At 35.1% G+C, this 13,139-nt stretch overlaps 1 protein-coding gene across 7 annotated transcripts in view; it reads left to right on the forward strand.

Annotated features, from left to right (window-relative positions):
- COP1 (COP1 E3 ubiquitin ligase) overlaps nucleotides 1-13,139 on the forward strand; it is a 272,596-nt gene that overhangs the window by 118,498 nt on the left and 140,959 nt on the right. For all 7 annotated transcript variants that reach the window (XM_027086241.1, XM_027086244.1, XM_027086246.1 and 4 more), the window contains 2 exons: nucleotides 7,564-7,678; nucleotides 12,062-12,197. In XM_027086241.1, the coding sequence (XP_026942042.1) occupies nucleotides 7,564-7,678; nucleotides 12,062-12,197 (251 nt within the window). The remainder of the gene's footprint in view (nucleotides 1-7,563; nucleotides 7,679-12,061; nucleotides 12,198-13,139) is intronic.

Consider the following 13,139-nt stretch of genomic DNA (forward strand, 5'->3'; position numbering starts at 1 on the left):
AAAAAATATACTTTTGCTTTAGTGTGTCTAATTGCAGATTTCTTTTTTTTTTAATTAACTTACTTTTATTTATTTTTGGCTGCGTTGGATCTTTGTTGCTGAGCGCGGGCTTTCTCTAGTTGGTGGCGAGCAGGTGCTACTCTTTGTTGCAGTGCGCAGGCTTCTCATCGTGGTGGCTTCTCGTTGTGGAGCATGGGCTCTAGGCGTGCAAGCTTCAGTAGATGTGGCACGTGGGCTCAGTTGTTATGGCTGTGGGCTCTAGAGCGCAGGCTCAGTAGTTGTGGCACAGGGGCTTAGTTGCTCTCTGGAATGTGGGATCTTCCCGGACCAGGGCTCGAACCCGTGTCCTCTGCATTGGCAGACACATTCTTCGCCACTGTACCACCAGAGACGCCTTGTGGATTTGTTTTTAATTATCCTTCTTGGTAGGAATAATTTCTATGTCTGTATTCATATATGTTTTCAGTTCTGGAAAATTGTCAGCACCAACTCTTCAGATATGTCTTCTTCAGTCTGTTACTCTTTTCTGGGTCTCTGGGGGCCCATATTTTAAACCTTATTATTCTTTTTTTTTTTTTTGACGTTTCTTTTTTTTTGGATTTAATTTAATTTATTTTTTTATACAGCAGGTTCTCATTAGTTATCCATTTTATACATATTAGTGTATATATGTCAATCCCAAGCCCCCAGTTCATCACCCCCCGACTGCCCACCCCCGCCACTTTCCCACTTGGTATCCATACGTTTGTTCTCCTCATCAGTGTCTCAATTTCTGCCCTGCAAACCGGTCCATCCGTACCACTTTTTAGGTTCCACATATATGTGTTAGTATACGATATTTGTTTTTCTCTTTCTGACTTACTTTACTCCGTATGACAGTCTCTGGATCCATCCATGTCTCTATAAATGACCCAATTTCGTTCCTTTTTATGGCTGAGTAATATCCCATTGTATATATGTACCACATCTTCTTTATCCATTTGTCTGTTGATGGGCATTTAGGTTGCTTCCATGACCTGGCTATTGTAAATAGTGCTGCAATGAACATTGGGGTGCATGTGTCTTTTTGAATTATGGTTTTCTCTGAGTATATGCCTAGTAGTGGGATTGCTGGATCATATGGTTATTCTATTTTTAGTTTTTTAAGGAAACTCCATACTGTTCTCCATAGTGGCTGTATCAGTTTACATTCCCACCTTGCAACAGTGCAAGAGGGTTCCCTTTTCTCCACACCCTCTCCAGTATTTGTTGTTTGTAGATTTTCTGATGATGCCCATTCTAACTGGTGTGAGGTGATACCTCATTGTAGTTTTGATTTGCATTTCTCTAACAATTAGTGATGTTGAGCAGCTTTTCATGTGCTTCTTGACGATCTGTATGTCTTCCTTGGAGAAATGTCTATTTAGGTCTTCTGCCCATTTTTGGATTGGGTTGTTTGTTTTTTTAATATTGAGCTGCATGAGCTGTTTATATATTTTGGAGATTAATCCTTTGTCCATTAATTCGTTTGCAAATATTTTCTCCCATTCTGAGGGTTGTTTTCTCATCTTGTTTATAGTTTCCTTTGCTTTGCAAAAGCTTTTAAGTTTCATTAGGTCCCATTTGTTTAATTCGTTTTTATTTCCATTACTGTCGGAGGTGGATCAAAAAAGATCGTGCTGTGATTTATGACAAACAGTGTTCTTCCTATGTTTTCCTCTAAGAGTTTTATAGTGTCTGGTCTTACATTTAGGTCTCTAATCCATTTTGAGTTTATTTTTGTGTATGGTGTTAGGGAGTGTTCTAATTTCATTCTATTCCATGTAGCTGTCCAGTTTTCCCAGCACCACTTATTGAAGAGACTGTCTTTTCTCCATTGTATATCCTTGCCTCGTTTGTCATGGATTAGGTGACCATAGGTGCATGGGTTTATCTCTGGGCTTTCTATCCTGTTCCATTGATCTATATTTCTGTGTTTGTGCCAGTATCCTATTGTCTTGATTACTGTAGCTTTGTAGTATAGTCTGAAGTCAGTGAGTCTGATTCCTCCAGCTCCGTTTTTTTCCCTCAGGACCGCTTTGGCTATTTGGGGTCTTTTGTGTCTTCATACAAATTTTAAGAGTTTTTGTTCTAGTTCTGTAAAAAATGCCATTGGTGATTTGATAGGGATTGCATTGAATCTGTAGATTGCTTTAGGTAATATAGTCACTTTCACAATATTGATTCTTCCAATCCAAGAACATGGTATATCTCTCCATGTGTTTGTGTCATATTTAATTTCTTTCATCAGTGTCTTATAGTTTTCTGCATACAGATCTTTTATCTCCCTAGGTAGGTTTATCCCTAGGTATTTTATTCTTTTTGTTGCAGTGGTAAATGGGAGTGTTTCCTTAATTTCTCTTTCAGATTTTTCATCATTAGTGTATAGGAATGCAAGAGATTTCTGTGCATTAATTTTGTATCCTGCAACTTTACCAGATTCATTGATTAGCTCTAGTAGTTTTCTGCTAGCATATTTAGGATTCTCTATGTATAGTATCATGTTATTTGCAAACAGTGACAGTTTTACCTTTTCTTTTCCAATTTGTATTCCTTTTATTTGTTTCTTCTCTGATTGCTGTGGATAGGTCTTCCAAAACTATGTTGAATAATAGTGGTGAGAGTGGACATCCTTGTCTTGTTTCTGATCTTACAGGAAATGCTTTCAGTTTTTCACCATTGAAAATGATGTTTGCTGTGGGTTTATTTTATATGGCCTTTATTATGTTCAGGTAGGTTCCCTCTTTTCCCACTTTCTGGAGGGTTTTTTTTTTATCATAAATGGGTGTTGAATTTTGTCAAAAGCTTTTTCTGCATCTATTGAGATGATCATGTGGTTTTTCTTCTTCAGTTTGTTAATATGGTTTATCACATTGGTTGATTTGCGTATATTGAAGAATCCTTGCATCCCTGGGATAAATCCCACTTGATTATGGCGTATGAGCCTTTTAATGTGTTGTTGTATTCTCTTTGCTAGTATTTGTTGAGGATTTTTGCATCTATATTCATCAGTGATATTGGTCTGTAATTTTCTGTTTTTGTAGTATCTTTGTCTGATTTTGGTGTCAGGGTGATGGTGGCCTCATAGAATGAGTTTGGGAGTGTTCCTTCCTCTGCATTTTTTTGGAAGAGTTTGAGAAGGATGGGTGTTAGCTCTTCTCTAAATATTTGATAGAATTCCCCTGTGAAGCCATCTGGTCCTCGACTTTTGTTTCTTGGAAGATTTTTAATCTCAGTGTCAATTTGATTACTTGTGATTGGTCTGTTCATATTTTCTATTTCTTCCTGGTTCAGTCTTAGAGGGTTATACCTTTCTAAGAATTTGTCCATTTCTTCCAGGTTGTCCATTTTATGGGCATAGAGTTGCCTGTAATAGTCTCTTAGGATGCTTTGCATTTCTGCAGTGTCTGGTGTAACTTCTCCTTTTTTCATTTCTAATTTTATGGATTTGAGTCCTCTCCCTCTTTCTTGAAGAGTCTGGCTAATGGTTTATCAATTTTTTTTATCTTCTCAAAGAACCAGCTTTTAGTTTTATTGATCTTTGCTCTTGTTTTCCTTGTTTCTATTTCCTTTATTTCTGCTCTGATCTTTATGATTTCTTTCCTTCTGCCAACCTTGGGTTTTGATTATTCTTCTTTCTGTAGTTCCTTTAGGTGTAAGGTTAGTTTATTTGTGATTTTTCTTGTTTCTTGAGGTTGGCTTGTATTGCTATAAACTTCCCTCTTAGAACTGCTTTTGCTGCATCCCATAGGTTTTGGATTGTCGTGTTTTCATTGTCATTTGTCTCTAGGTGTTTTTTGATTTCCTCCTTGATTTCTTCACTGATCTCTTGGTTATTTAGTAACATATTGTTGAGCCTCTATGTGTTTGTGTTTTTTACGTGTTTTACCCTGTAATTGATTTCTAATCTCGTAGCATTGTGGTCAGAAAAGATACTTGATATGATTTCAATTTTCTCAAATTTACTGAGCTTGATTTGTGACCCAAGATGTGTTCTATCCTGGTGAATGTTCTGTGTACACTTTAGAAGAAAGTGTAATCTGCTGTTTTTGGATGGAAAGAAATCAATTAAATATCTATATTATTAAATATTAAATATCAATTAAATCTGTGTGGTCTGTTGTGTCATTTAAAGCTTGTGTTTTGTTATTAATTTTCTGTTTGGATGATCTGTCATTTGGTGTAAGTGAGGTGTTAAAGTCCCCCACTCTTATTACTATTTTTTTTTTTACATCTTTATTGGAGTATAATTGTTTTACAGTGGTGTGTTAGTTTCTGCTTTATAACAAAGTGAATCAGTTATACGTATATTCCCATATCTCTTCCCTCTTGCGTCTCCCTCCCTCCCACCCTCCCTATCCCACCCCTCCAGGCGGTCACAAAGCACGGAGCTGATCTCCCTGTGCTATGCGGCTGCTTCCCACTAGCTATCTACCTTACGTTTGGTAGTGTATATATGTCCATGCCTCTCTCTTGCTTTGTCACAGCTTACCCTTCCCCCTCCCCATATCCTCAAGTCCATTCTCTAGTAGGTCTGTGTCTTTATTCCTGTTTTACCCCTAGGTTCTTCATGACATTTTTTTTTCTTAATTCCATATATAGGTGTTAGCATACGGTATTTGTCTTTCTCTTTCTGACTTACTTCACTCTGTATGACAGACTCTAGGTCTATCCACCCCATTACAAATAGCTCAATTTTGTTTCTTTTTATGGCTAAGTAATATTCCATTGTATATATGTGCCACATCTTCTTTATCCATTCCTCTGATGATGGACACTTAGGTTGTTTCCATCTCCAGTCTATTGTAAATAGAGCTGCAATGAACATTTTGGTACATGACTCCTTTTTAATTATGGTTTTCTCAGCGTATATGCCCAGTAGTGGGATTGCTGGGTCATATGGTAGTTCTATTTGTAGTTTTTTAAGGAACCTCCATACTGTTCTCCATAGTGGCTGTATCAATTCACATTCCCACCAGCAGTGCAAGAGCGTTCCCTTTTCTCCAGACCCTCTCCGGCATTTAGTGGTTCTAGATTTTTTGATGATGGCCATTCTGACTGGTGTGAGATAATATGTGTTTGTCGATTTCCTCTTTTATAGCTGTTAGCAGTTGCTTTTTGTATGGAGGTGCTCCTATGTTGGGTGCATATATATTTATAATTGTTATATCTTCTTCTTAGATTGATCCCTTGATCATTATGTAGTGTCCTTCCTTGTGTCTTGTAACGGTCTTTATTTTAAAGTCTATTTTATCTGATATGAGTCTTGCTACTCCAGCTTTCTTTGGATTTCCATTTGCATGGAATATCTTTTTCCATCCCCTCACTTTCAGTCTGTATGTGTCCCTAGGTCTGAAGTGGGTCTCTTGTAGACAGCATACATATGGGTCTTGTTTTTGTATCCATTCAGCAAGCCTGTGTCTTTTTGTTGGAGCATTTAATCCATTCACGTTTAAGGTAATTATTGATATGTATGTTCCTATTACCATTTTCTTAATTGTTTTGTGTTTTGTTTTTGTAGGTCCTTTTCTTCTCTTGTGTTTCCCACCTAGAGAAGTTCCTTTAACATTTGTTGTAGAGCTGGTTTGGTGGTGGTGAATTCTCTTAGCTTTTGCTTATCTGTAAAGCTTTTGATTTCTCCCTCAAATCTGAATGAGATCCTTGCCGGGTAGAGTAATCTTGGTTGTAGCTTCTTCCCTTTCATCACTTTAAGTATATCATGCCACTTCCTTCTGGCTTGTAGAGTTTCTGCTGGCAAATCAGCTGTTTACCTTACGGGAGTTCCCTTGTATGTTATTTGTTGTTTTTCCCTTGCTGCTTTCAGTAATTTTTCTTTGTCTTTATTTTTTTCCAGTTTGATTACTATGTGTCTTGGTGTGTTTCTCCTTGAGTTTATCCTGCCTGGGATGCTCTATGCTTCCTGGACTTGGGTGTTTATTTCGTTTCCCATGTTAAGGAAGTTTTTGACCCTAATCTCTTCAAATATTTTCTCGGGTTCTTTCTCTCTCTCTTCTCCTTCTGGGACCCCTATAATGCGAATGTCTTTGCGTTTAATGTTGTCCCAGAGGTCTCTTAGGTTGTCTTCGTTTCTTTTCATTCATTTTTTTAATTCTGGTCTGCAACAGTGAATTCCACCATTCTGTCTTCCAGGTCACTTATCCGTTCTTCTGCCTCAGTTATTCTGCTATTGATTTCTTCTAGCGTATTTTTCATTTCAATTATTGTATTGTTCATATCTGTTTGTTTGTTCTTTAATTCTTCTAGGATTTTGTTAAACATTTCTTACATCTTTTCGATCATTGTCTCCATTCTTTTTCCAAGGTCCTGGATCACCTTCACTCTTATTATTCTGACATCTTTTTCTGGAATAAACCTTATTATTCTGTCTCCTATGTCTCTTTTCTTGTCTTACAAATTTTTCTTTCTTCTTGACTTTATTCCTTCATTTTGAGTAATTTTTGCAGATTTGTCTTCCACTTTGGAAATTCTCTTTTTATTCTCCAAATGTAATACTTGTTCTTTCGTAGGTATTTGTCCTCAAATCAGATTGTCCCCTTGTTTCCCCTTTTCTACACTCTTATATTTTGTTTACTGTTACCTCTCTGAGTTCAGCTTACTGTTTGGTTGTTTATATTTTGGAAAATAGTCCTTTTTTTCTTTTGATCCAAGCGCAGCTTTAAAATATATCTTAGTTACCATTTACTTTTAGCAGGAGTTCACTTTAGATAAGTGTTTTTTGTTCATTGTAGTAACTTAATATTTCTTACTTAATACATTTGCAGTTCTGGTATTCTTACTGGTGAACTTGTGTCATCTCAGGATCTCATTTTGTGTCTTATCTCTTTATCTGTTAATGTGCCACAAGCATAATAGTAACCATTTGTGGAAGGGTTTTCATACCCTTTTAATTAACATGGTGTTGGTAGTATTATATATTTAGGATTATAAACTTTTTAAATAAGATTTATATGCCAGTATATTTCAGATTTGTTGTTGTTCTCTAAGTATGTGTGTGTGTATATATATATATATATATATGTGTGTGTGTGATTTAATTATTTGGGTCTTCTAATGTATATGTCAAACTATACATATTAACTACCCCTTAACCTAATAATCAGTGTTAATTTAAATACCTATTCTGTACAGCCAAGCAGTCTTCCTGTTATTCACAAGGTATAGGTTGCAATATAGGGATGATGAAGCAGTAATTAGTTTTCTTTTGGTAATTGTTTTCTAACAATTGATGCATATTAAAGTAAAATTCTCAAAATTATACTTTTTAGAATAGCCCTTATAATAGATTCTGTCTTCATTTAATTTGGAGAGTTGAAAGAAGCTTCTCATTTTATTCTCATAAAATTGACCTATTTTCCCTTTAAAATAAGAATTCGAAATATGGTCTAAGAACTATGGGATTTTGCTATTTGTAAGTATTTTAATGTGAACTTTTGAAATTAAATATTCAAGCATTTGGATATTCTGTGCAGAGAAATAGTATGATTTGTTCTGAGTTACAAGTGTCTTTTCTTGTTATCATCTTAGACAAAGAAACAGCCCTGGTATAACAGCACATTAGCATCAAGACGAAAACGACTCACTGCTCATTTTGAAGACTTAGAGCAATGTTACTTTTCTACAAGGATGTCTCGTATCTCAGGTACATTCAGGACTTCTTAAAATATCTCAGATTCATGTTTCATATCCAAATCTAGCTTCTTATGCTGGATTTATGGAAAGCAAAAGTGTCTGTTTTCAACATAGTCTAGCACAGTATTGTGTAGGTTCTTAGACATCTTGGAGAACATTGCTTTTCCATATCTATTTTTGTTCTCTTTCTTTATTTGGGAATTTTTTATCTGTATATAGTGAGCTGTATAAAGTTAAAAACCAATCAGCCATGAATATGTAGCTAGCAAAAATAAGTTCCATTCAGTTGCCTTCTATTCTTCAACATTTATTAAGTTGTAAGCGCTATCCTCTGTGCTAAGAATAAAAAGATGAAAGTACTTGTTCTTGTCGTCAAGCAGTATTATGAATTTAGTGGGGGGAAGCAACAGGTAAATAATTCTATGTGTCGGGCTTCCCTGGTGGCGCGGTGGTTGCGAGTCTGCCTGCTAATGCAGGGGACATGGGTTCGTGCCCCGGTCCGGGAGGATCCCACATGCCGTGAAGTGGCTGGGCCGGTGAGCCATGGCCTCTGAGCCTGCGCGTCCGGAGCCTGTGCTCCGCAACGGGAGAGGCCGCAGCAGTGAGAGGCCCGTGTACCGCAAAAAAAAAAAAATAATAATAATAATAATTCTATGTGATATTTTATGTTATATACATATGAAAAGGGCATTAAGGGAATAGAGAAGAATATCCACTAATATAACTGGGAGTGAAAAAGCCATGCCATGTTGAAAATGGAGAAATGTGAGAAAATGATTCCTGTAGGGATTTCAGAGATGTTGTATTTAGTCAAGGCTAGTATTAATTAACTAAAAAAGGTAATTAGAAACATATTCAAAGTAGAGGAAATAACTTATGCAAAGATTTGTACACAATAGTATAGAATATTTTTATTGCTATAGAAAAGTAACCGAGTTCTGTTCCCTTTTTGTTAGTTCTCTGATCTTTAGCCTTTCTTGGTGTCTTTGCTCACCAGTGCGGTAGGGACATTTATACCAACCCAGCAGGGTTTTTTTTTTTTTAAGGTTTATAGATGATGCATGTAAAATACAATGCTTGGTATAAGTTAGATTCTCAATTAATTGATGTCATTTGTAATACACCTGCTCAAAATGAGGACCACCAAGGAAAAAATGTCTGTTATTTTATTAATTGTTAAAAATTTTTCCTTGGTTTTCTCTTGAATAGGCATGTTTGTATTATAATCCACACATTATAGAGAGAGAATCTTTGGAGAAATTTGCCTCAGGACTGGAGGTGGCAGAAAAATGTATATAGATTCACATAGCATTTTTCCTCTGAAGACTAGAAGAAAGCCAAACTTTGTTTTTAAGTGTGTTTGAAATTAATAGTCAACAGTTTTCATACAGATGCAAAGCTCTCATTGCATTATCTTGAGAATTGAGCCCCTTATTAAACTTCTGTAATAGTCTGTAAACTACAGTAGGAAGCTGTTACATTGAAAGTGGTCTTAGACCTACATTCTACTGACTGGCAGAGGGTTCATGTTAACCCTTTCAGATGTTATTTGTTGGTATGATGTTGAAATACAACCACAGGCAAATGACAGACATTAAAAAGAGAGAGAGAGCAAGATGGGAAAGAGAGATTGGAGTAGGCTATTGATTAATAATTTGTAAATAACTATAGCATAAGCATGCTGTGGGATAGTAAAGGTAATCACAAACCAATTTAATTTATTTTGGAGATATAGCTTTATAGGGAGGTAGACTAGTAAGTTAAAACCAGGAGGAAGATTAGATTTTTATTTTTGTAGACATGGCTGTATTGTACTTAACACATGTTGTCTTTAGTTTTTAGGAATCTCAAATTTAACTTAACAAATTTGCAGTGTCTACACTGATCATATTGCTGAATATGGAGTCCCTCTTAGTTTCCTTGGCTGTCAAAGAGGAAATTTAAACTTCTTTGTAATGGGGTACCTAAGAGTTTGATTGTCCTTTTGTATATTTTCAAATGAGAACACACTCCCCATCCCCAACTTTTATTTTCATTTATGAAAATGAGACATGAAGACTAAGAAAAAATGCTTTGAACTCTTAATTGTAATTGAAAGAGAAGCTAAATTATAAAGCATTAGAAGAGAGAAGAGACACTGAACACACTTTTGCAAACTGATCTGTAATTAGAATAGGAGGGGTGATATGCCATCAGATATGTATGGGTATTGATCAGAAACCAACCAAGCAGACAAAATCCTACCTTTTTACAACCAGATAAGTGAAATCTAATCCCTGTGCTTTCAGATACTGAAATAACTGCTTTTAGTGTTATTTTTATAACTTCTGTTGAAAGTAGGTGTTAAATGAGTGGATATGATGGCTGGAAGTTCAACTACCCTAGAAAAGGATTGTGATCTTCTGCAGAATAGACATTCTTGAATGCTTGTGAATTTTATGTACTTAGGGATTGATGTCAAAATGTTGAAAGAATATATTAATATTAAAACAATTTTTAAATGGTTAGCTATAAAGTAACTGTCTTTTCAGTATTTACTGCATTACGTAGCTCACAGTAATAGGGTTATATATAAAAAGAACCAGTTACATGGTTGGATGCATGTTGTATCCAAACCACTTTGCAGTGCAGTTGATACCCCCCCCCTTTTGCAATAACCTATGTTTTATTTATCATTTGTTGAATTTCCTGAGAATAATTTTTGTGGACCAAGTACTTTAGCTCAATAACATCTTGATACTTCATGCTAATTGGGTTTGTTCCTTTTGTGTTTTCTAGAATGGAAACACTACAAAATTGAGCCCTTTTAATGTAGGTTGTTAGATGACTATGTTAAGTTAGTGTTTAAATCTTTAAAATGTAAAATATTAGGGACAGAAGCTTACTTAGTTTCCTCAAATAATTGTTTGTTTTTCTTTATAATAATTGTTAGATAAAGTACTTCATGTCAGCAATTCAAAATAACTGGAAATCTCCAGATAAAATAAATAAATTCTTTATTATATATCATATAGTAGAGTAATAGTAACTCTTTTGACTTAATTATTCTTACAGCTTAATTTCTTTTTGCTTACTAGTATTTTCAGAGGACATTTAAGAAGGGAAATCACAAAAGTTTACCTTAAAAATGTTCTGTGTGTGTATATGTATATGAGCTAAGAATAAGGAAGAAGGTATGAAAACACTGTGTTATAACAGGCTTATTTCAAGTTTCAATATAGAAAGCTAACTAAAGTAATTGTGTTCTTTTCTTTCTTTGGAAGGGAAAACGCAAGTCCAAACTTTAAGCAGTTTTGAAAAACAATGTTTTTATTCATGCTTTTACTGTAGGCCTGTTTCTACATTGGAGAGTAAATTAGCTGTCTTCTCAGGTCCTTTATAACCTGATTTTGTGATTTAAATTCTACATCATTTAGTTATGAATAGTTTACTGAAATGGACTTTACTCAAAGTATTTGTAAAGAGTTCTATTGGATGGAATTATTGTTTTCCATATTCACCAAGACATTTGAGTGAACCAATTTTTATTTATTTATTTATTTTATTTTATTTATTTATTTATTTTTATTTTTATTTATTTATTTTTTTTTGCGGTACGCGGGCCTCTCACTGTTGTGGCCTCTCCCGTTGTGGAGCACAGGCTCCGGACGCGCAGGCTCAGTGGCCATGGCTCACGGGCCTAGTTGCTCCGCGGCATGTGGGATCTTCCCAGACCGGGGCACGAACCCGTGTCCCCTGCATCGGCAGGCAGACTCTCAACCACTGCGCCACCAGGGAAGCCCGAGTGAACCTATTTTAAGTTTGATTTTGAAAATTAATAATTCATACACTGCAGTTTTTACTCTCGTCCCATAATTGGATTTGAAACACTTCGAGGTATTATGTGAACAAATATTTCACTTTCTTTTTACTTAAAAATCTATTTTTAATCTAAATTATGTTATTATTGTGTTTTGACTATAAGTAAACATGAACATGAAGATGTATCCCTGTAAACATGTTCCTTTAACAAATACCCTGTCCAGTATATGTACTTGTCTCTCCACCCTCACCTTCTTCATTGATAAGGGATTTTGTTTTAATAAATGATTTAACGTCTCTTGATCAGAGGTACTTTTTTTTTGTTTTTGCAAGAAATTATTGCTTAAAAAAGAAAAAGAATTCACAGTATGTTCTTACTGGTGTTGAAAGAGACTGTGTCTTTCAAGAACCACTGAGAAATTTTTTTTAAAAGTTGAAAAATCAGCTCAATAATTTGTGTATGTTAGTCCTCTCTAAGTACTCTTGAAGAGTTGTTGTTTGTGTTTAGTATATAGTTTTTAGTCTGTGGATATTGCTGTTTGACTTATGTTTCAGTTCAATTCATTTATTTTATTTTGTTTTCTTCATATAGATGACAGTCGAACTGCAAGCCAGTTGGATGAATTTCAGGAATGCTTGTCCAAGTTTACTCGATATAATTCAGTACGACCTTTGGCTACATTATCATATGCTAGTGATCTCTATAATGGTTCCAGCATAGTTTCTAGGTAAGTATGGGGCAGCATACTATTTTCTTACTCTTTTCTTTTGCAGGAGTGTCTAGAATTTAATTGAATTAGAGAAACAGTTATAGTGTTATGGTTAAGAGCCTCTGTTGTGAAATCCAGCTTGCCTGCCAATTTTTAGCTCTGCGGTCTTAGGCAAGTTTCTAAATCTCTTTAGTCCTCAATTTATCTCTAAAATGTAATGATTGTTAGTGTCCGCCTCATAGGGCTGCAGTTTGTTTTCTTGTAATTCTTTTGTGTGGTTTTAATGACAAGATGTGCTCTCCTAATAAATGCTCTCTCCTCTTTAGTTTTTTAGAAGAGTTTGTAAAGAATTGGTGTTAGTTCTTCCTTACATATTTTGTACAATTCCCCAGTGAAGCCATCTTGGTCTTGAGTTTTCTTTGAGGGAAGATTTTTAAATACAAATCCAATTTTTAGGAGAGATGTAAGGCTAATCAGGTTATCCATTTCTTCTTGATTGAGCATGATTTTTAGTTTGTGCCTTTCAAGGAATTTGTCCATTTCATCTAGGTTATTGAATTTACTGGCATACAAGTGTTTATAGTATTCCTTTATTATCCTTTTGATTTCTTTAGATTCTGTAATGATTTTTCCTTTCTCATCCTTGATTTCAGAAATTTGTTTCCCTTTTTTTTTATACTTAATAGTCTGGCTTAGAAGTTTTCAATTTTATTTATCTTCTCAAAGAACCAGCTCCTGGTTTATTGATACTGTCTATTTTTCTGTTCTCTGTTTCATTGATTTCTACTCTTAACTTTATTATTTCCCATTTTCTGCTTTCTTTAGGAGTAATTTGCTCTTATCTTTCTAGTTTCTTAAGGGAGAAACTGAAGTGATTGAGTCGAAACCTTTCTTCTTTTCTAATATAGATAATTTGTGTTATAAATTTCCCTCCAAGTGTTGCATTAACTGCATCTCACA

Source organism: Aethalodelphis obliquidens, unplaced genomic scaffold (genome assembly GCF_003676395.1).
Source record: "Aethalodelphis obliquidens isolate GAN/ISIS:26980383/991018 unplaced genomic scaffold, ASM367639v1 scaffold55, whole genome shotgun sequence".
Lineage (NCBI taxonomy): Eukaryota > Metazoa > Chordata > Mammalia > Artiodactyla > Delphinidae > Aethalodelphis > Aethalodelphis obliquidens.